Raw genomic sequence first — 24,529 nt, 5'->3', positions numbered from 1 at the left:
AAAAGTAGTTTTGTTGGCATTTACATATGTTCCCATTAGCAGTAACACATAATCATATTTCTTTCACTTACTTGCTGGGCTGTTTCGTTATTCATTTGATCAGTCTCAACCAGGATTTCATCATACATGTCAAGCAGTGAAGTTTCAGCTCTGTCTGTCCGTGGCGCCTGTTCCTCGGTGCGCACTGTCACTGTGTCCGTTTCTATCTTGTCCAGCTGTGTGTAACATTTCACGTAAACCCTGTTTCTTGTCTGCATCAAAGTAGCAGTCTTTGTACCTAGCATCGAGCATGGTGGCGTAGAGGCTCAGAGAGAATGCCACGAATCGCTTGTTCAGTCTCTAGTAGAGTACTTTTCCAAGTTAACCCCACGGTCTGTCGGCAGTTTTGTTGAGCAGGCATTTCAATGCCATTACAGAGGGCATCACGTTTGCTGCAGACACAGTTGAGCTTATTTCTCGAGTCAGTTGTTTGAATGGAGCTAGGAGTGTTCATGTTTTCAAGTTTCAAGCATGTTCTCAAATGCCATTGAAATGGCATCAGCGGTATGAGAACCAGCACATTCTTGAGCATGCAATCCGGCTTTCCTCAGTACGAAATTCTCGTCGGACCACCGTGCTGTCAGACTCCGCATGCTCATGGGGCTGACATGGCAGGTCCAAATGTCAGCCTTGAAGCTAATAGCAGTGACGCCCATAGCAAGAAGTACATGGATGTGAGTGTCAACAAATACTGTGTAACTCCGGTAGGGCAACATCTGAAAAATAGTGCCTACTTGGTAGTGTGTACCAGTGCTCGACCAGTCGGCGAAAGCCAACATCATCCAGGACAGAGAACGGTTGATTGTCAAGGGCAATAAATTCCATTATCTTGGCATTAATGGATTTCGCCTTTGAGTTGTCTCGCTGAAATGTCCTTACTCTTTCAAATGACTGTTCGACTTGTTGACTACTCGATCCACACAGCAGACATTGTGGGCTAGGTTAGGAATGCTGTGTTGCACGTGTAGCGCTATTTCTTTCATGGCGTCAATACTTTATCTACCTACGTTAAATAGGTATGAACGTCAGCTTTGACATCGGTTTTACACATCGCCGTTAAACTAGACATCAGGCCGATGTTGGCATTTTTTGCTTATATCAGCCGATTCCGATAGGCTTACCGATTTTTGTATATCGTGCATCCCTAATTTTGTTGTCTGGGTGAGGGAAATGCTGTAAATGATGTTTGATGTACAGTTACAAGATGACATGGCGTTATACCCTGGGTTGTCCTGAACATAATGGTTGTATTGTGAAGAATTTATTTTTAATGACCATGCATCTAAATGCACTCATGACTCCATTCTATGCATACCAAAATTACGATTTACTTCTCTGAATTGCTTAGTGGAAGCCTAACACTGTAAGATCGTATTTCATAATTTAGCTAGTAATGTTGGCAATAGAACAAGCGTTCAAATGTTGCACACCTGACCCAAGTTGATAAATGCAGAACCAGTCAAAAGTTTGGACACAGCTTCTCATTCCAGGGTTTTTATTTTATTTTGACTATTTTCTACATTGTAGAATAATAGTGAAGACATCAAAACTATGAAATGACACATGGAATCATGTAGTAACCAAAAAAGTTAAAAATCTAAATACATTTTATTTTTGAGTCTTCAAAGTAGCCCCCCTTTGCCTTGATGACAGCTTTTGCACACTCTACACATTCTCTAGGCCAGCTTCATGAGGTAGTCACCTGGAATGTATTTCAATTAACAGGTGTGCCTTGTTAAAAGTTCATTTCTTTCCTTAATGCGTTTGAGCAAATCAGCTGTGTTGTGACAAGGTAGGAGTGGTATACAGAAGATATGTGGTAAAAGTCCATAGTAAAATAAATATATATTATTTCACCTTTATTTAAACTCTTACATCTAGACGTTCCGCTAGCGGAACACCTGCTCCAATATCCAATGATGGGCGTGGCGCGAAATACAAAGTCCTCGAAAATCCGAAAACTTCCATTTTTCAAACATATGACTATTTTACACCATTTTAAAGACAAGACTCTCCTTTATCTAACCATACTGTCCGATTTCAAAAAGGCTTTACAGCGAAAGCAAAACATTAGATTATGTCAGCAGAGTACCCAGCCAGAAATAATCACACACCCATTTTTCAAGCTAGCATATAATGTCACAAAAAACAAAACCACAGCTAAATGCAGCACTAACCTTTGATGATCTTCATCAGATGACACTCCTAGGACATTATGTTATACAATGCATGCATGTTTTGTTCAATCAAGTTCATATCAAAAACCAGCTTTTTACATTAGCATGTGACGTTCACAACTAGCATTCCCACCGAACACTTCCGGTGAATTTACTAAATTACTCACGATAAACGTTCACAAAAAACATAATTATTTTAAGAATTATAGATACAGAACTCCTTTATGCAATTGCGGTGTCCGATTTTAAAATAGCTTTTCGGTGAAAGCACATTTTGCAATATTCTGAGTAGATAGCCTGGCCATCATGGCTAGCTATTTTGACACCCACCAAGTTTGGTACTCACCAAACTCAGATTTACTATAATAAAAATTGGATTACCTTTGCTGTTCTTCGTCAGAATGCACTCCCAGGACTTCTACTTCAATAACATGTTGGTTTGGTTCCAAATAATCCATAGTTATATCCAAATAGCGGCGTTTTGTTGTACGTTCAAGACACTATCCGAAGGGTAATGAAGGGTGACGCGCCCAGTGCGTTTCGTGACAAAAAAAATTGAGATATTCCATTACCGTACTTCAAAGCATGCCAACTGCTGTTTAAAATCAATTTTTATGCGATTTTTCTCGTACAAAAGTGATAATATTCCGACCGGGAGTCGTTGTTTTCGTTCAAAGACTGAAAATGAAAACATGGAGTCTTCTTGTGCACGCGCCCCCAGTCTCATTGTTCTCAGATCGACCACTATCCAAATGCGCTACTGTTTTTTAGCCATGGCCTGCAAAGTCATCATTCAACGTTCTGGCGCCTTCTGAGAGCTTATGGGAGCGTTAGAAAATGTCACGTTATGCCAGAGATCCCCTGTTTTGGATAGAGATGATCAAGAAGGCCAATAAATGGTCAGAGAGGGCGCTTCCTGTTTGGAATCTTCTCAGGTTTTGGCCTGCCAAATGAGTTCTGTTATACTCAGACACCATTCAAACAGTTTTAGAAACTTTGGAGTGTTTTCTATCCAAAGCTAATAATTATATGCATATTCTAGTTTCTGGGCAGGAGTAATCAGATTAAATCGGGTACGTTTTTTTTATCCGGCCGTGAAAATACTGCCCCCTATCCATAACAAGTTAACCAGGTAGGCCAGTTGAGAACAAGTTCTCATTTACAACTGCGACCTGGCCAAGATAATGCAAAGCAGTGCGACAAAAACAAGAACAGAGTTACACATAAACAAACGTACAGTCAATAACACAATATAAAAATCTGTATACAGTGTGTGCAAATGAAGTAAGGAGGTAAGGCAATAAATAGGCCAATAGTGGCAAACTAATTAGAATTTAGCAAGTAACACTGGAGTGATAGATGTGCAGATGAGGATGTGCAAGTAGAAATACTGGTGTGCAAAAGAGCAGAAAAACAAATATGGGGATGAGGTAGATAGTTGGATGGGCTATTTACACATGGGCTGTGTACAGCTGCAGCGATTGGTAAGCTGCTCTGGAAGCTGACGCTTAAAGTTAGTGAGGGAGATATGTCTCCCTAACTTCAGTGATTTTTTTTTTTTTCTCAATTCGTTCCAGTCATTGGCAGCAGAGAACTGGAAGGAAAGGCGGCCAAAGGAGGTGTTGGTTTTGGGGATGACCAGTGAAATATACCTGCTGGAGCTTGTGCTATGGGTGGGTGTTGCTATGGTGACCGGTGAGCTGAGATAAGGCAGAGCTTTACCTAGCAATTACTTATAGATGACCTGGAGCCAGTGGGTTTGGCGACGAATATGTAGCGAGGACCAGCCAACGAGAGCATACAGGTCGCAGTGGTGAAAAGTATTTGGGGCTTTGGTGACAAAACTGATGGCACTGTGATGGACCGCATCCAATTTGCTGAGTAGTGTTGGAGGCTATTTTGTAAATGACATCTCCGAAGTCAAACTCACGACGCCAGGACAGCGGAGTCAATCACCACCTTCCGGAGACACCTGAAACCCCACCTCTTTAAGGAATACCTGGGATAGGATAAAGTAATCCTTCTAACCCCCCCCCCCTTAAAAGATTTAGATGCACTATTGTAAAGTGGTTGTTCCACTGGATATCATAAGGTGAATGCACCAATTTGTAAGTCGCTCTGGATAAGAGCGTCTGCTAAATGACTTAAATGTAAATGTAAAAGTCAAGGATTGGTAGGATAGTCAGTTTTACGAGGGTATGTTTGGCAACATGAGTGCCATACTATGGCAAGAACAGCTCAAATAATCAAAGAAAAACAACAGTCCATTACTTTAAGACATAAAGATAAGTCATTTAAGTAAATTTCAAGAACTTTGGAAGTTTCTTCAAGTGCAGTCGCCAAAACCGTCAAGCGCTACGATTAAACTGGCTCTCATGAGGACCACCACAGGAAAAGAAGACTCGGAGTTCTATCTTACAGAGGATAAATTCATTAGCGTTACCAGCCTCTCAAATTTCAGCCCAAATAAATGCTTCACAGAGTTCAAGTAACAGACACATCTCAACAACAACTGTTCAGAGGAGGCTGCGTAAATCAGGCTTTCATGGTTGAATTGCTGCAAAGAAACCACTACTAAAGGACACCAATAAGAAGAAGAGACTTGCTTGGGCCAAGAAACACGAGCAATGGACATTAGACCGGTGGAAATATATCCTTTGGTCTGATGAGTTCAAATTTAAACATTTTGGTTCCAACCACCGTGTCTTTGTGAGACGCAGAGTAGGTGAATAGATTATCTTCGCATGTGTGGTTCCCCCCGTGAAGCATGGAGGAGGAGGTGTGATGTTGTAGGGGTGCTTTGCTGGTGACACTGTCTGTGATTTATTTAGAATTCAAGGCACACTTAACCAGTATGGCAACAGCAGCATTCTGCAGCGATACGCCATCCCTTCTGGTTTACGCTTAGGGGGACTAATTTGATTTTCAACAGGACAATAACCCAACACACCTCCAGGCTGTGTAAGGGCTATTTGACCAAGAAAGAGTGTGATGAAGTCATGCATCAGATGACCTGTCCTCCACAATCCCCCGACCTCAACCCAATTTGAGATGGTTTGTGTTAGCATCTGAGGTTAACACAGACCCAATAACACAGACCCCAAAGCAAATCGGGGGAGTAATTTATTTGAGCAGGACAAACCATAGGTGCAATGCTGAAGTAGACGTTCAGTCTTCCCTGTCCTTCAGTGTTTCTCCACAGAACAAAGGACAGGATGCCACTTATAACCCCCCCACCCTAGCCTGGGGTTGGCCAATCAGAAGTCATTGCAGGACAACTTGGCCAAATAACAAGTATCCCACTCCAGACTCAATGTACAGACCAATGAAACGTGGCCCACGCAGCTCTGAGTTCATGACTGACATCCTACAGATCTTAAACAGATGTTGAACTGAAAACCAACTCCTGTTGATCGTTAATCCTTGTCCTCTTGTCCCCTGCATTGTGTATTTATCTTCAAAATATTATTATATTTGGGATGAGTTGGACCGCAGAGTGAAGGAAAAGCAGGTAACAAGTGCTCAGCATATGTGGGAACTCCTTCAAGACTTTTGGAAAAGCATTCCAACCCTACCTTATCACAACACAACTGATTGGCTCAAACGCATTAAGAAGGAAAGAAATTCCACAAATTAACTTTTAACAAGGCACACCTGTTAATTGAAATGCATTCCAGGTGACTACCTCATGAAGCTGGTTGAGAGAATGCCAAGAGTGTGCAAAGCTGTCATCAAGGCAAAGGGTTGCTACTTTGAAGAATCTCAAATATAAAATATTTTGATTTAACACTTTTCTGCTTACCACATGATTCCATATGTGTTATTTCATAGTTTTGATGTCTTCACTATTCTACAATGTAGAAAATAGTAAAAATAAAGAAAAACCCTTGAATGAGTAGGTTTGTCCAAACTTTTGACTCGTACTGTATGTAATATTTCAGTTTTTTTAATTTATATAAACATTTCTAAAAACCTGTTTTTGCTTTGTCATTATGGGGGTGTTGTGTGTAGATTTGAGGGAGGGAACAATTTAATCCATTTTTGAAATAAGGCTGTAACGTAACAAAATGTGGAAGAAGTCAAGGGGTCTGAATGTTTTCAGAATTCACTGTATCTGATTGACATTGCGGTTGCATAAGGGCTCGAAATTAAGGGTGTCCCGCAAACATTCTGGGACGTTCAAATCAACTCTGGGACCGTTCTGGGACGATGGTTACAAAGTTCAACAACCACTGTCAATCCCAAAATGTTAAAACGTATGGGACTGATGGAAGAGATCTGAACATTTAGCTTAAAATGTTGATAAACTACTATTTCTTCACATTATAAGCACAAATGTACCAAAATGCAAGTATCAGGAAAACACTGTTCTGAGGCGCACCGCACATGCCAGTGGTTTCATATGACAGAGAATAATTTAGAGGGTAGCTCTAAAGATGCATCAACTAGCATGGGTTGCTAATATGGCTATTATTGTTACTTTGACTGTTGAGAATGTTGATTTAAAAAAAAAAAAAAAGAAAACAGAAGAGAAATGCTGATTTCAATGGCACATGAAGTGTTTATCAAATAATTCCCTCAACGTTTCTATGGTCGGATTTTGGCTATGCTACTTTGAAGCAAGGTAAGAAATTCCTCTTTAGGCCTATATGAAGAAAAATGACCAGTTTTCAAACTATTTATGGTTTCAAAAAGCTGGCTGTGCCTCGAGCTCAGATTGCAAGGTGGTGATGTGCGGTGGGCAACAGGCACTGACCTTTCTCTCTGCTCTTGTGACCATTTGATCTGAACGAGTATGTCGACAGAATCAAGTCTTGACACGTTAATGTTAAATATCCTACATTTGTGAAATTTGACTGGTGTTTAGCCTATCTCTTATGTAATTAAAAGTCAAGTTTGGATTAATTTTCTGCTGCCTCCCTCATGTCAGCATCGGTGTGCACATGAAGCTGGGAGAGAACACACAATGATGATGGTTCATTGTTTTGTGCATAACAGTGATTTAATAGGCAAGTAAGAGTACTGGGCCCACTGAAATAGATGAATGGGTCTGTCAATGCTCATATCACCTTTACCATGTAGGGCAATTATTTAAGCACATTTAAAGCAACTATTTTCAACTATTATTCCAATGTTGGCCTTTTTTAGAGGTACATTTTTTTGTGTATTTCTGGCTCAGTTGACAGACCCATTCATCTATTTCAGTAGGCCCAGTACTCTTACTTGCCTATTAAATCACTGTTATGCACAAAACCTTGAACCATCATTGTGTGTTCTCTCCCAGCTTCATGGTTTGAAAGAGGTGCGTAATTCCAGTCCATATAATAGGCCTACAGTATGCATAGTCGAATCACTGATACAATTCCTGCCTCAAGGCTTGCCCCTTTTTTTGTGCGCTGTCGGGAGCACCGTTCGGACTGATATAAATTGCTAGTTGGACCATAGGGGGCATTATAATGAGTTGGGTCCAGGGCTGTTGGAACCGAATCTGTTTATATTTATACCTAGCTTAACAAGTCACCCAATTTAATACAGTGCCTTGCAAAAGTATTCAGACACCATGGATTTGTTGAAATTGTATTTAGTTAAAGTGGGATTAAAATGCATTTGCCATTTTTTTGTTAACAATATACACAAAATACTCTAACGTCAAAGTGGAAGAAATATTCTGTCTCCGATACATACAGCATCTGTAACGTCCCTTAGTCAAATGTTGAATTTCAATCACAGATTCAACTACAAAGACCAGGGAGCTTTTCAAAGCCTCTTTAAGAAAGGGCAGTGATTGGCAACAATAACAAATCAGACATTGACTATCCCTTTAAGCATGGTCTAGTTAATAATTATGCTGTGCATTGTATTAAATCACCCAGATACCTCAAAGATAGTCGTTCTTCTGAACTGAGCTGCAGGACAGGAATGAAACTGCTCAGGGATATTACCATGAGGCCATTGGTGAACTCCATGGCTGTGATGGGTCAGAACTGAAGATGGATCAACAACATTGTAGTGACTCCATAATAATGACCTGAATGACAGAGTGAAAAGAAGACAAAACTAAAAAATATTCCAAAACATGCATCTTGTATGCAACGGCACTAATGTAATACTGGAGAGAGAAAAAACATGGCAAAGGGATACACGTTTTGGCCTAAATACAAAGCCCTATGTTTGGAGCAAATCCAACACAACACATCACTGAGTAACTGCCGCCTTATTTTAAAGCTTGGTGGTGCCTGCACTAAGCTAAGGACCCTGGACTTCCTAACGGGCAGCTCCGAGGTGGTAAGGGTAGGTAACACATCCGCCACACTGATCCTTAACACGGGGTCCCCTCCCATGACTGCATGGCTCCAACATCATTAAGTTTGCTGACGACACAACAGTGGTAGGCCTGATCACCGACAACGATGAGACAGCCTATAGGGAGGAGGTCAGAGACGGACAACAACCTCTCCCTCAACGTGAGCAAGACAAAGGACCTGATCGTGGACTACAGGAAAAGGTGGACCGAACTCACCCCCATTCACATTGACAGGGCTGAAGTGGAGTAGGTTGAGAGCTTCATGTTCCTTGGCGTCCACATCACCAACAAACTATCATGGTCCAAACACACCAAGACAGTCATGAAGAGGGCACGACAATGCCTATTCCTCCTCAGGAGACTGAAAAGTTCTACAGCTGCAACATTTGAGATTGAGGGAGGCAGCAGATTTACGAATCTTTATTTTTTTAAATGAATTTTATTACCACTTTGACATTTAGTGTAGATTTTTGACAAAAAATGACAAATCAATTTTAATCCCATTTTGTAACAAAATAAATTAGAGAAATCCAAGGGGTCTGAATACTTTCGTATGGCACTGTTTGCAATTTGCCAACACCACCGGAGAGAAACAGACATCATTACTAATTACCTTTCCATTTCCCCTTGACTGAATGTGTGCTTTCTTGTCTTTAGGAAAAGGCTGAATTATGTCAACCATGCACGCCGTCTGGCTGATGGGGACTGGACAGGGGCAGATAGTGATGAGGAAGCAGTGGTGGTGGACAGAAAGGAAGAGGAACAGCAGAAGGAGAAGGATGCAGAAGATGATGGGATGGAGATTGAGAGGAAGAAGTTGCCAAAGTACTATGCCAACCAGGTCAGAGCAATATTTCTGACAATGCATTATTTTACCAGAAGAGAGCACATGACTTGCCATGGTAGCATTTTCCTTCTGCCAGTATTTACACATCTCATTTGTTTCTGAAATGTACACATCCCTTCAAATGAACTGGTTAAAGCAGTTAGGCAGGACAGAAACAGTTTTATTACATAGTACTGATTTTATGATTTGAGAAGGTATTTTACAGAAAACTAATTGTGTGCTAAACTCCTTAATAAAGTCAAAATAAATCACTGGAATCCTAGTAATGTAACTGAACTGAGGCTTCTCTTCCTGTCCAGCTCATGCTGTCAGAGTGGCTAGTGGACGTTCCTCAGGAACTGGACACTGATTGGCTCATGGTGGTCTGTCCCGTGGGGAAGCGCTCTCTCATCGTCGCCTCCAAGGTAAGGACCAATCAGTGGTTTCCTTACATGTCACATTTGTATTTATAATGGATCTCCATTAGCTGCTGCCAAGCCGGCAGAAGCTCCTCTTCCTGGGGTCCAGCAAAATTAAGGCAGTTATACATTCATTTTTTTTCTCCCCAATTTCGATCTTGTCTCATCACTGCAACTCTCCAACGGGCTGGGGAGGCGAAGGTCGAGTTATGCGTCCTCCGAAACATGACCTGCCAACCCGCTCTTCTTAACACCTGTCCCCTTAACCCGGAAGCCAGCTGCACCAATGTGTCAGAGGAAACACCTTTCAACTGACGAGGTCAGCTTGCAGGAGCCCGGCCCACCACAAGGATTCGCTAGAGCGCGATGAGCCAAGTAAAGCCGGCCCCTAACCCGGATGCCGCTGGGCCAATTGTGCGCCTCCCTATGGGTCAACAGATCACGGCCAGTTGTGATACAGCCCGGGATCAAACCCGGGTCTGTAGTGAAGCCTCTAGCACTGCGAAGCAGTGCCTTAGACCGCTGCACCACTCGTAAAAACATTACAGTACATTCACAACAGATTTCACAACATATTAAGTGTGTGCCGTATTCTACTACCACATATGTACAATACAAAATCCATGTGTACGCGTGTGTATAGTGCGTATGTTATTGTGTGTTTGTATGCATGTGTCTGTGCCTATGTTTGTGTTGCTTCACAGTCCCCGCTGTTCCATAAGGTGTATTTTTGTCTGTTTTTTTTAATCTAATTTTACTGTTTGCGTGAGTTACTTGAGGTTGAATAGAGTTCCATTTAGTCATGGCTCTATGTAGTACTGAGCGCCTCCATAGTCTGTTCTGGACTTGGACTGTGAAGAGACCTCTGGTGGCATGTCTTGTGGAGTATGCATGGGTGTCCGAGCTGTGCGCCAGTAGTTCAAACAGACAGCTCGGTGCATTCAACATGTAAGTACCTCTCACAAAGTAGTGATGAAGTCACTCTCCTCCACTTTGAGCCAGGAGAGATTGACATGCATATTATTAATGTTAGCTCTCTGTGTACATGCAAGGGCCAGCTGTGCTGCCCTGTTTTGAGCTAATTGTAATTTTCCTAAGTCCCTCTTTGTGGCGCCTGACCACACACAGCTAAACAGTAGTCCAGGGGCAACAAAACTGTAGGACTTGCCTTGACAGTGCTGTTAAGAATGCAGAGCAGCGCTTAATTATGGACAGACTTCTCCCCATCCTAGCTACTGTTGTATCAATATGTTTTGACCATGACAGTTTACAATCCAGGGTTACTTCAGACAGGACACCGAATATGTGCCGGGATTCATCCAATGGCATTGAGGAGTGTACCACCTCAGTCACCGGCTTTATCAATAAGTGCATCGATGACGTTGTCCCCACAGTGACCATACGTACATATCCCAACCTGAAGGCATGGATTACAGGCAACATCCGCACCGAGCTAAAGGCTAGAGCTGCCGCTTAAAGGAGCAGGACACTAATCCGGACGCTTATAAGAAATCCCGCTATGCCCTCAGATGAACCACCAAACAGGCAAAGCGTCAATACAGGACTAAGATTGAATACTACTACACCGGCTCTGATGGTCATCGAATGTGGCAGGGCTTGCAAAATATTACGGACTACAAAGGGAAACCCAGCCGCGAGCTGCCCAGTGACGCAAGCCTACCAGACGAGCTAAATGCCTTTAATGCTCGCTTCAAGGCAAGCAACACTGATGTGTACTCAGAGCATGCGCGGATCAACTGGCAAGTGTCTTCACTGACATTTTCAACCTCTCCCTGACGGAGGCTGTAATACCTACATGTTTCAAGCAGACCACCATAGTCCCTCTGCAACTGGATCCTGGACTTCCAGACGGGCTGCCCTCAGGTGGTAAGAGTAAGCAACACACATCTGACATGCTGATCCTCAACACTAGGGCCCTTCAGGGGTGCGTGCTTAGTCCCCTCCTGTACTCCCTGTTCACCCACGACTGCATGGCCAAGCAAGGCTCAAACACCATTTAAGTTTGCTGACGGCATAACAGTGGTAGGCCTGATCACCGACAACGATGAGACAGCCTATAGGGAGGTCAGAGACCTGGCAGTGTGGTGCCAGGACAACTACCTCTCCCTTCACGTGAGCAAGACAAAGGAGCTGATCGTATACTACAGGAAAGGAGGGCTGAACACACCCCCATTCACATCGACGGGGCTGTAGTGGAGTAGGTGGAGAGCTTCATGTTCCTTGGTGTCCACATAACCAACAAACTATCATGGTCCAAACACACCAAGACAGTCGTGAAGAGGGCACGACAACACCTTTTCCCCTCTCAGGAGACTGAAAAGATTTGGCATGGGTCCCCAGGTCCTCAAAAAGTTCTACAGCTGCACCATTGAGAGCATCCTAATCGGTTGCATCACCGCCTGGTATGGCAACTGCTCTGCATCTGACCATAAGGTGCTACAGAGGGTAGTGCGCACAGTGCAGTACATCATTGGCGCCAAGCTTCCTGACATCCAGGACCTATATACTAGGCGGTGTCAGAGGAAGGCCCAAAAATTGTCAGACTCCAGTCACCCAAGTCGTAGACTGTTCTCTCTACTACTGTATGGTAAGCGGTACTGGAGCGCCAAGTCTTGGTCCAAAAGGCTCCTTAACAGCTTCTACCCCCAAGCCATAAGACTGCTGTACAATTAATCAAATGGACACCGACTATTTACATTAACCCCCCCCTCCTTTGTTTTTACACCTGCATGTACATATTACCCTAACCTGTACCCCCGCACATTGACTCAGTACCTGTACCCCTTATATATAGGCTCGCTATTGTTATTTAGTTTTTATTTTTTACTTTAGTTTATTTAGTAAACATTTTCTTAACTATTTATTGAACTGCATTGTTGGTTAAGGGCTTGTAAGTAAGCCTTTCATGGTAAGGTTTACACCTGTTGTATTCGGCTCATGTGACATAGCATTTTATTTAGTCTCCTCGACTTGCTCAATTTCCACATTATTCATTACAATATTTAGGTGAGGTTTAGGGTTTAGTGAATGATTTTTCCCCAAATACAATGCTTTTAGTTTTAGCAATATTTAGAACTAACTTATTCCTTGCCACCCATTCTGAAACTAACTGCAGCGCTTTAAGTGTTGCAGTCATTTCAGTCGCTGTGGTAGCTGACGTGTATAGTGACGTGTATAGTCTTGAGTCATCCACATACATAGACACACTGACTTAAAGCCACTGGCATGTCATTAATAAAGATTTAAATAGTAAGAGGCCTTGACAGCTTCCTTGGGGAATTCCTGATTCTACCTGGATTTTGTTTGAGAGGCTAAAATTAAAGAATAATCACTTTCTTCTGTTAGACAGGTAACTCTTTATGCACAATATAGCAGGGGGTGTAAAGCCATAACACATGTTTTCCCAGCAACAGACCATGATCGATAATGTTAAAAGCTGCACTGAAGTCTAACAAAACAGCCCCCACAATCTTTGTCTTAAATTTGTATCAGCCAATCATCAGTCATTTGTGTAAATGCTGTACTTGTTGAATATCCTTCCCTATAAACGTGCTAAAAGTCTGTTGTCAGTTTAACTGTAAAACATTATTGTATCTGGTCAAACACCATTTTTTCCAAAATTTTACAAAGGGTTGGAAACAGGTTGATTACTGGCTCAAATAGCCAACGAAAGGGGGCTTTACTATTCTTAGGTAGGGGAATAACTTATGCTTCCCTCCAGGGCGGAGGGCACACACTTTCTAGTAGGCTTAAATTGAAGATATGGCAACATCATCTGCTATTATCCTCAGTCATTTTCCATCTAAGTTGTCAGACCCCGGTGGCTTGTCATTGTTAGACAACTTTTTCACCTCTTCCACACTTTCAGGAATTAAAAATGACAATGCTCGTCTTTCATAATTTGGTCAGATATACTTGGATATGTAGTGTCAGCATTTGTTGCTGGTACATCTTGCCAATGAGAAAATCATTAAAGTAGTTGGCAATATCAGTGGGTTTTAGAATGAGCCATCTGATTCAATGAATGATGGAGAGGAGTTTGCCTTTTTGCCCAAAATTTTATTTAAGGTGCTTCAAAGCTTTTTACTATCATTTTTACAGTTTCTTCTTCTTTTTATTCAGTTTAGTCACATGATTTCTCAATTTGCAGTACGTTTGCCTATTGGTTTTACAGCCAGACCTATTTGCCATTTATTTTGCCTCGTCCACTCAACCATCCAATTTTTCAATTCATCATCAATCCACAGGGATGTAACCATTTTTACGTTCATTTTCTTAATGGGTACATGTTTATTAGTAACTGGAATAAGCAATTTCATAAATTTGTCAAGTGCAGCGTCAGGTTGCTCCTCATTACACACCACGGACCAACAAATGTTTACATCAACATATGAATCACTACAAAACCTATTGTATGACCTCTTATAGACTATATTAGGCCCAGGAACTTTTGTTTTCCTAGATATGGCTACTATATCTCGATGGATTTGGATACTGCTTTCAAATACATTTCTGTAGCATTAGATGTGATCAATATATGTTTTAACTACCCTGATTTGATGACCTGAACCAAGTTGCACACACTAGTTACAGTTTGAAGTTTTCTCTTGAGTGGGCAGCCTCCCCAATTTCGTGGTATCCAATTGGTAGTAGTTAGTCTTGTCTCATCGCTGCAACTCCCGTACGGACTCGGGAGAGGCGAAGGTCGAGAGCCATGCGTCCTCCGAAACACAACCCAACCTAGCTTCACTACCTCTTGACACAATGCACATCCAACCCGGAAGCCAGCCACACCAATGTGTCAGAGGAAACACCGTACACCTGGCGACCTGGTCAGCGTGCATTGCGCCTGGCCCGCCACAGGAGTCGCTAGTGCGCGATGAGACAAGGATATCCCTGCCGGCCAAACCCTCCCTAACCCGGACGACGCTGGGGGGACTCCGGGATGCTGGCCTTCTAGGGAGAGTTCCACTGTCTGTGTTCTTTTGCCCATCTTAATCTTTTCTTTTTATTGGCCAGTCTGAGATGGCTTTTTCTTTGCAACTTTCACTGTTGACGTTGACTGGTGTTTTGCGGGTACTATTTAATGAAGCTGCCAGTTGAGGACTTGTGAGTAGAGGTCGACTGATTATGATTTTTCAACGCCGATACCGATTATTGGAGGGCCAAGAAAAAGCCGATGCCGATTCACCTCTTGGCGTTCCCCTAGGATAGGGGGCGCTACAGCGATTTTTGAAAAAAATTTGTGCCCATTTTAAACGGCCTACTACTCAAACTCAGAAGCTAGGATATGCATATAATTAATACTTGTGGATAGAAAACACCCTAAAGTTTCTAAAACTGTTTGAATGGTGTCTGAGTATAACAGAACTCATATGGCAGTCAAAACCCCGAGACAGATCGAAACAGGAAGTGGAATTCTGAATTGCGGACTCAACTTCATCACGTTGCCTATTAATCACACCGTGAGCTATGGTTCATTGAGCACTTCCTATTGCTTCCACTAGATGTCCCCAGTCTTTACAAAGTGATTTGAGCCTTCTACTGTGAAAACTGACAGAATGACACGCTGTGGAACGTGGTCACACGGAGAGGGCCATCACCATTATGACGCCGGCGCCCCTAGCTACCCTCCCTTTCGAAACGTTTTGAAACACAATGCAATCGTCCCCCTCGAATCTTATTGGAGCTCTAGTTGAAAAACGTCCTAAAGATTTATGTTATACAACGTTTGACATGTTTGAACGAACCTAAATAAGAAAAAAATGCATTTTGTTGAAAGAGTAGCCCGTCGGAACTTTTGGTGCAGCCTTCAGAACGCGCTAACAACAACAAGCTAATGGAACATAAAGGATGAACTTTTTCGAACGAAAATACATTTGTTGTGGAACTGGGATTCCTGGAAGTGCCTAAGGATGAAGATAATCAAAGGTAAGGGATTATTGACAATAGTATACAAGACTAGATTTGATATGCGATTGTTCCAAGATGGCGCTGACCAGTATTGCTAGCCTATTGTTCTGAGTATCGCATCCCCTTTTATCGCAAAGTGTGCTTACCCAGTAAAGTTATTTTTAAATCTGGCATTACAGGTGCTTTCAAGAGATATTCATCTATAAATCTTAGAATGACAATATTACATTTTAAAAATGTTTTCGAATAGTAATTTAGTAAATTGTAGCGCTGTTTCATCGGATGCATTTGAGGGAAAATAGTTAGTCAACGTTACGCACCGATGTAAAATGCTGTTTTTATATATAAATAGAAACTTTATCGAACAAAAGAATGCATGTATTGTGTAACATGATGTCCTAGGTGTGTCATCTGATGAAGATTGTCAAAGGTTAGTGCTGCATTTAGCTGTTTTTTGGTTATTTGTGATGCATGTGGTTGGTCGGAAAATGGCTATGTGGCTACTTTTACGATATACTCCTCTAACATAATCTAATGTTTTGCTTTTGCTGTAAAGCCTTTTTGAAATCGGACAACGTGGTTCGATTCAGGAGAGGTGTATCTATAAAACGATATAATACGGGACGGAGGCCGCACAGGGGTTAATCGGCCGATTGTGGGGTTTTTTTTGGGGGGGGGGGTATTTTAAATATATATATATATATATATATATATATATATATATATATATATATATATATATATATATATATATATATATATATATATATATATAATGAAACATGTTCAATTTGATTTAAATAATGCAAAAACAAAGTGTTGGAGAAGAAAGTAAAAGTGCAATATGTGCCATGTAAAAAAGCTAACGTTTAAGTTCCTTGCTCAGAACATGAGAACATATGAAAGCTGGTGGTTCCTTTTAACATGAGTCTTCAATATTTCCAGGTAAGATGTTTTAGGTTGTAGTTATTATAGGACTATTTCTCTCTATACAATTTGTATTTCATATACCTTTGACTATTGGATGTTCTTATAGGCACTTTAGTATTGCCAGTGGAACAGTATAGCTTCCGTCCCTCCCCTCGCTCCTACCTGGGCTCGAACCAGGAACACATCGACAACAGCCACCCTCAAAGCAGAGTTACCCATGTAGAGGAAGGGAAAAAACTGCTTTAAGTCTCAGAAGGAGTGACGTTTGAAACGCTATTAGCGCGCACCCGGCTAACTAGCTATCCATTTCACATGGGTTACACCAGCCTACATTTACATTTACGTAATTTAGCAGACACTCTTATCCAGGGCGACTTACAAATTGGTGCATTCACCTTATGATATCCAGTGGAACAACCACTTTACAATAGTACATCTATATCTTTTTGGGGTGGGGGGGGGGTTAGAAGCATTACTTAATCCTATCCCAGGTATTCCTTAAAGAGGTGGGGTTTCAGGTGTCTCCGGAAGGTGGTGATTGACTCCGCTGTCCTGGCGTCGTGAGGGAGCTTGTTCCACCATTGGGTGCCAGAGCAGTGAACAGTTTTGACTGGGCTGAGCGGGAACTGTGCTTCCGCAGAGAAAGGGAGGCGAGCAGGCCAGAGGTGGATGAACGCAGTGCCCTTCTTTGGGTGTAGGGACTGATCAGAGCCTGACGGTACGGAGGTGCCGTTCCCCTCACAGCTCCGTAGGCACAGCTCTGTAGCTTCAAGTTCCTCGGCATACACATCACGGACAAACTGAAATGGTCCACACACAAAGTTTGGTGAAGAATGTGCAACAGTGCCTCTTCAAACTCAGCAGGCTGAAGAAATTTGGCTTGGCTCTGAAAACCCTCACAAATGTTTACAGATGCACAATTGAGAGCATCCTGTCGGGCAGTATCATTGTCTGGTATGGCAATTGCACTGCCCGAAACCGCAGGGCTCTCCAGAGGGTAGTTCGGTCTGTACAACGCATCACCGGGGCAAACTACCTGCCCTCCAGGACACCTAGAGCACCCAATGTCACAGGAAGCCAAAAAGATAATGACAACAACCACCCGAGCCACTGCCTGTTCACCCCGCTATCATCCAGAAGGTGTGGTCAGTACTGGTGAATCAAAGCTGGGACAGAGTGCCTGAAAAGCGGCTATCTCAAGGCCATCAGACTGTTAAATAGCCATCACTAGCACATTAGAGTGCTTCCATATATACAGACTTAAAATCACTTGCCACTTTAATAATGGAACACTAGTCACTTTAATGTTTACATGTTTTGCATTACTCATCTCAAATGTATGTACTGTATTCTTTCCTATTCTACAGTATCTTAGTCTATGCCGCTCTGACATTGCTCGTCCAAATATTTATATATTCTTAACTCCATTCCTTTAGATTTGTGTGTATTGTTAGATATTACTTGTTAGATATTACTGCACTGTTGGAGCTAAAAACACAAGCATTTCGCTACACCTGCAATAACATCTGCTAAACACGTGTATGTGACAAAGAACATTTGAGTTGACTGAAGTAACAATGAAAAAGTTCTCTCTCATCTCTGTTTCCCACCATTTTGAAGGGGTCCACTGCAGCATACACCAAAAGTGGCTACTGTGTGAACCGCTTCCCTTCTCTGTTGCCTGGAGGGAACAGACACAACTCAGCAATGGGAAAAGGTACGTGGGTCTGATCCCATTTCAATCTGTAGCTTCCAGTTCCTCCACCCCATCAGGGTTCACAGATTTAACTGGACTGGGTGGGGGTTTGGTTTTGTATGTATTGGCTGGTGTAATCATATTTTCCCTTTTTGAAGATTATTAAAGTACTATCGTATCAATATAGTGATGGCTCCAATTGGCAAAGCAGAGCATCCACCATTATTACTTAACCTATCCAATACTTTCAGATCTGTGAACACCCTGAGGGTTTGGAGCTAGGAGGGGCTAGGAATCAAAATGGAACCCAAAAAAGATACATCCCATCTATTCTACCACTGTCCTTGCAAACTGCATCCATGCAAAAATATATGACAACGCATGGTAGTGCTAATGTTCGGTCTGTGTGCAGATTACACCATCCTGGACTGTATCTACAGTGAGGTGGAGCGGACCTACTTCATCCTGGATGTCATGTGTTGGAGGGGCCATCCAGTGTATGACTGTCCAGTAAGCACACACAGATTGATTAGCAGAGCATTGAAGTCCCAGTGGAATTACAGTACTGGAGTACTAGTGTCTGGGATACAGATGTGCTCTTTTTACCATGTTGACCAATTCATCTGTCATTTGGGGATTTTAATGACAGCTTTGTTGATGGTGTTTGTTTTCCCATCAACAGACAGAGTTCCGGTTCTACTGGCTCCAGTCGAAAGTCCAGGAGACGGATGGCATGGCTGACATTGCCAAGAGGAACCCTGTAAGAGCAATACACAATAATAAATATATTGTGCATATAGACCTTTTCAATTAAGTCCAAATGAGGATGATTAGAGGCACACAAAAAAAGGATAAATAAAAAAAGGACAGAAGATGTCACCTCCTTTTCCATGTTTATTTTGGATTGACAATGACCGCCAACACATGCAGTTTATTTTGGTGTATTAAAATGAAAAAAGTGTACTTGTGAGATTGTGGAAAGTTGGTCATATTGTCATTAGATGATCAATTAACTGTGCTGTCTGACAATATGGTTGTTGCTGTTTGTTTTTTTTCTCCATAGTTCAAGTTTGTGAGTCTTCAAAGCACTGCCTGCTCAACGGAAGCCATTCAGCAAGCACTTGCAATGGAGTACAACTTCAATGTAAGAGCAACTACAACTGCATACTACTGCAAATGCAGCTATTTAGTCCTATAGTACATCTGTGATTTTACTTGAAGTCTGTAAAAGGGGCAGAACAGTCTGTGATTCTTCAGTAGAGTGAATCTTCTCTGTTTGCTTCTCGACACTCTTGGGAAAGAATAAAGTGTACTTCATAGAATGAACACACATTGCTAGTCTGGGTTTCCCGGTTCAATGCACCATCTCTCAACTTATAGCTCCCAATAGAACCTCTCTCAACCTCATTGACTTTTCTAGAGTCTGTTTTGCTGCTCAGCCCACCACCATTGAGGTTAGAGGTGAGACAGCTCTCCAGGGGCATGATGAGGCAGCTGTAACAAGCCCAAACTGAGTGCATTCTGTGTGTCCTCAGGTGGACGGACTTCTGTTTTACCACCGGCAGACCCACTACACCCCCGGCAGTACCCCTCTGGTGGGCTGGCTGCGGCCCTACATGGTGGTCGACATCCTGGGCATGGAGGTCCCAGTGGGGCCCCTCACCGCCAAGCCCGAGTATGCCGGCCACCAGCTGGCCCAGATCCGGGAGCACAAGAAGACCTCCGACCATGTCCGGCCAGGGGACCTGAACGGCCGCTACGAGCTGGAGCACCTATCCACCCCCGACCAGGAAAAGGGAGATGGCGACGCCGCCACCTCGCCCCGCAGCAGACCGCTGAAAGAATCTCGCATGGAGACCTCAGAGAAGAGCGCGAGTTAGCTAGCTACTGAAGGCTAACTACGTTAGCTAGCTGCTAAAGGCTAACTCTTTTCTGCTAACCAATAATATTGTAATGCTTTGCTGCTCGCCATGCCAGAAAGACAAATTACAAAAAACTTCAGACTACGTTGTGGGGAGTTTTTTGGACAGTTACATTGCATTTAATGAGAGGGAGTTCAATGAATTAGCAAGTTAGTCACTGTGCTTCATTTGGAGCGCCCTGAGTTCAACCATCGCTTGGCTCACCAGAGCTGTAACCACATTTTCATTACACTGTGCTAGTTAGTGTAATGCAGTGGATTAGACTATGTAAGATGCAAGGACCCTGTTAAAGAAGACGGTTTGCCGGACATAGATTAAACTCATTCCTAGATTAAAAAACACTTTCAATGACATTTTTCCATTGAGAGACCACTGGGGCTGGGAAACTTACTTTAGTGTTGCTGAAATAAACACTGTTCTTCTGCTCATTTTGCCAGGCCTTGTGAATGGACAACTATGTCATTGCACTTTCAGAGGTGCAATAAATAACACAGTTGGTTACACAGGCCCTTTAGACCTATGTTTTAAATTGACAGCGTCTGTCGTGGTTAGATGTGTAACAAATGCAAAAGTGAAAGTTGATTCATCTGATTCTTTTAAGTGTATGTTTTCTGATGTTTATTAAATTGTTTTCATTGACTTTTCAATTTTTGTCCTCAGACCTTTATTCAAAAGGTAAGGATGATTAGGCATTGACCATGGATAGATAAGATGGGAATAAGCTAAATCAAGATGAATTCAGTTATTTTGATTGAAATCTAACATCAACTGCTTAAAAAGCTATAGAGCAGGGGTGTCAAACATACAGCCTGTGAATTTTTAGGGGGGGACGAACTCAATATACTTTAAATGTAAATTACTAAAACCAAATCGAAACTGTGTAGAAATTATAATGGACCTACAGTGCCTTCAGAAAGTATTCACACCCCTTGACTTTTTCCACATTTTCTTGTATGCCTGAATTAAAAATGGATTAAATTGAGATTTTATTTTGTTACTGGCCTACACACAATACCCCATATTGTGTATAGGCCAGTGTAATTATGTTATTAGATTTATTTATTTTTTTACAAATTAATTAAAAATGAAAAGCTGATGTCTTGAGCCCATAAGTATTCAACCCCATTGTTATGGCAAGCCTAAATAAGTTCAGGAGTAAAATGTGCTTAAATAGTCACATGATAAGTTGCATGGACTCACTCTGTGTGCAATAATAGTGTTTAACATGATTTTGAATGACTACCTAATTTCTGTACCGCACACGCATAATTATCTGTGAGGTCGAGCAGTGAATTTCAAACACAGATTCAACCGCAAAGAACATGGTGGTTTTCCAATGCCTTGCAAATAAGGGCACCTATTGGTACATGAGTAAAAATGGATGTGATAGGAAAAAACTGAGGATGGATCAACAACATTGTATTTACTCCACAATACTAACCTAATTGACAGAGTAAAAAGAAGGAAGCCTGTGCAGAATAAGAATATTCCAAAACATGCATCCTGTTTGCAACAGTGCACTAAAGTAATACTGAAAACAAATTGGCAAAGCAATTAACTTTTTGTCCTGAGTACAAAGTGTTAGGATTGGGGCAAATCCAGTATAACACATTGCTAAGTACCTCTCTCTGTATTTTCAAGCATAGTGGTGGCTCCATCATGTTATGGGTATGCATGCAATTGTTAAGGACTGGGGAGTTTCAGGATAAAAAAGAAATGGAACGGAGCTAAGCACAGGTAAAATCCTAGAGGAAAACCTGGTTCAGTTTGCTTTCCACCAGACACTGGGAGATTAATTCACCTTTCAAGGTCAAATCTAGACTAGTTGCTTACCAAGAAGACATTGAATGTTCCTGACTGGCCGATTTACAGTTTTGACTTAAATTTGACTGGAAATCTATAGCAAGATCAGAAAATGGTTGTCTAGAAATGATCAACAACCAATTTGACAGCTCTTGAAGAATTTTGAAAAGAATAATGTGCAAATATTGTATAATTCCTGTGTGCAAAGTGCTAAGAGAATTACCCAGAAAGACTCACGTCTGTATCGCTGCCAAATGTGATTCTGACATCTATTGACTCATAGGTGTGAATACTTATGTAAAAGACATTTCTGTATTTCATTTTCTATACATTTGCAAAAATGTCTAAAAACATGTTTTCACTTTGTCATTATGCTGTATTGTGTAGATTGGGTGAGACTTTTTTTTAAATACTTTTTTTTATCCATTTTGAATTAAGGCTGTAACAACAAACTGTGGAATAAGTCAAGGAGTATGAATACTTTCTGAAGGCACTGTAAATTCATACAGTTTCTTGACTGTCCAGCTAGTAAATATTTTTTGCAAATTGACATCAAGGAAATATAACCAATTTTCAGTGTGGCCCTCCGCACCTCGTTGAAGACCACATTTTTTGTTGTGGAAAACAGTTATACAGACAGCTCTGGAACGTGACTAATTTCATTAAGACAAAATGGCGTAATCGGCTTAATTAGCATCTTCCCTTCTTTGACGCCCCAGTATGCATGGTGACATTTGAGTAACTGGGGGGGACAGAGTTGAGTTGTGTGGAAAGAGCCTGTCAACAGGAAGGAGGTGTGTGCCTATCTACGTGTGGTGAGACTGGGAGCACAACCTCTGCAGCCTTACTCAGACGCTCACTGTTGACAGTACGAAAGATGCATGCAACTCAATATTAGGAAGGTGTTTCTATTACATTCCACTCCTGTCTCGACTTTGAATTCTTTACTGAAGACTCATCTCTTCAATAGGTCCTATGATTGAGTGTTGTCTGGCCCAGGGGTGCAAAGGTGAATGGCAAGGCACTCGAGTGACAAACTTCCCTTGCTGTCTGCCTGGCCGGCTACCCTCTCTCCACTGCGATTATCTGACTCTAACCCTATTACAGGGACTGAGTCACTGGCTCACTAGTTCTCTCCCACACCATCCCTAGGAGGGGTGGGTCACGTCGTGCCAGGCTTTTTTTTGCTATACTTGATTGGAGTGGGTTGAGTCACTGACGCGGTCTTCCTGTCCGGTTTTGCGCCCCCTCGGGCTCATGCAGTGGGGGAGGTCTTCGTGGGCTATACTCAGCCTTATGGTAGTAAGTTGGTGGTCTGTTTATCTCTCTAGTGGTGTGGGGCTGTGCTTTGGCAAAGTGGGTGTGGTTATATCCTGCCTGGTTGACCATGTACAGGGGAATCGTCGGACGGGGCCCACAGTGTCCCCCACCACCCCCCTGTCTTATTCTCTAGTATCTATACCTCAATTACCTTTTTGAACATTCCCTGGTTGTCTGTTTTATTTGGTTGTCATGATCTCATTTTGTCTGATATTGCACAGATTTGCAGCTGAAGTTGGTGTGGGCGTAACAATCCCTGTATGGCTGACCTAGGATGCAACCCCTATCCACAACAACACTTCATACCCACAAAGGAGCGTCTGTTATCTTACCAAAACCACAATCTTGGTTGGGCTAGGATAACAATACTTTAGGTCTCAGGCTGAGTGACGTCACACCATGGCTACTTGGGCTTTGTCTCACTTTCTCTTTCCTTGATTACTCACATCCTATCTCCTCACCTGTATTGTATCACAACTGTGTTGGAGGAGAAGGTACAAGGTTCCTCCCCACTGACCTTCTCCAATGGGTTTTGAGAAGGTGGCGATGAGAGGAATCGAGGAAGGATTCATTGAGGAATAGTCTAGCACTCACCTGTCAACTAGCTCACATGCTACAAACTCACCCTTCTGCTACACTCACTGACCACCTCCTTCTCCGCATCAACCTCAGCAGCCAGCAGAGCAGACTGTGTGAACTTAGTCAATCTAGCACCCACAGAATACATTTTGTGGGTATTTCATTCTGCTACGTTGACTCTGATCATACAGCTGATTTATACTGTCGTAGCCATAGGAGGAGGTGAAAGGGGTGTGACTGTAGCAGAGATAAATTCTAGTAGCCACTGTGATGTGATGTCATTTTTTTATTTAACTATTTGATGCCGTCCCCTCTGAGACTTTAAGTAGTGTCTCCTGTTTATCATAAATGTATCTATATTTTAATACCATGAGCATCAGCTTAATTCTGCAACACTCACTGTCCTCCAGTGGTTGGCATGCTTCAAGTGGCATTTGATTTGGGTTTGCGTCCCGTCCCGGTCAGCCGTACAGGTATGGAACTCACACATTACATGGCTACTTTGCAGCCCATGTAAAAGGGACCCTTCACTGTGGTGACTCTCCAGGGTATTTTTCTCTTTCCCCCACTATCCATGCTG

The 24,529-nt window shown here is 42.3% G+C and overlaps 1 protein-coding gene across 1 annotated transcript in view; it reads left to right on the top strand.

The window, feature by feature from the left end:
- Nucleotides 1-20,894, top strand: part of snupn (snurportin 1) — a 36,362-nt gene extending 15,468 nt beyond the window's left edge. The window contains exons 3-9 of the mRNA XM_029758455.1: nucleotides 9,178-9,361; nucleotides 9,667-9,771; nucleotides 18,250-18,346; nucleotides 18,738-18,835; nucleotides 19,008-19,085; nucleotides 19,389-19,469; nucleotides 19,861-20,894. Coding sequence (XP_029614315.1) covers nucleotides 9,178-9,361; nucleotides 9,667-9,771; nucleotides 18,250-18,346; nucleotides 18,738-18,835; nucleotides 19,008-19,085; nucleotides 19,389-19,469; nucleotides 19,861-20,205 — 988 coding nt within the window. The 3' untranslated portion in view covers nucleotides 20,206-20,894. The remainder of the gene's footprint in view (nucleotides 1-9,177; nucleotides 9,362-9,666; nucleotides 9,772-18,249; nucleotides 18,347-18,737; nucleotides 18,836-19,007; nucleotides 19,086-19,388; nucleotides 19,470-19,860) is intronic.
- Nucleotides 20,895-24,529: the final 3,635 nt, after the last annotated feature.

This window comes from Salmo trutta, chromosome 7, assembly GCF_901001165.1.
Source record: "Salmo trutta chromosome 7, fSalTru1.1, whole genome shotgun sequence".
NCBI lineage: Eukaryota > Metazoa > Chordata > Actinopteri > Salmoniformes > Salmonidae > Salmo > Salmo trutta.
The sequence above is the reverse complement of the archived record's forward strand: the minus strand, read 5'-3'. Positions and strand labels throughout refer to the sequence as shown.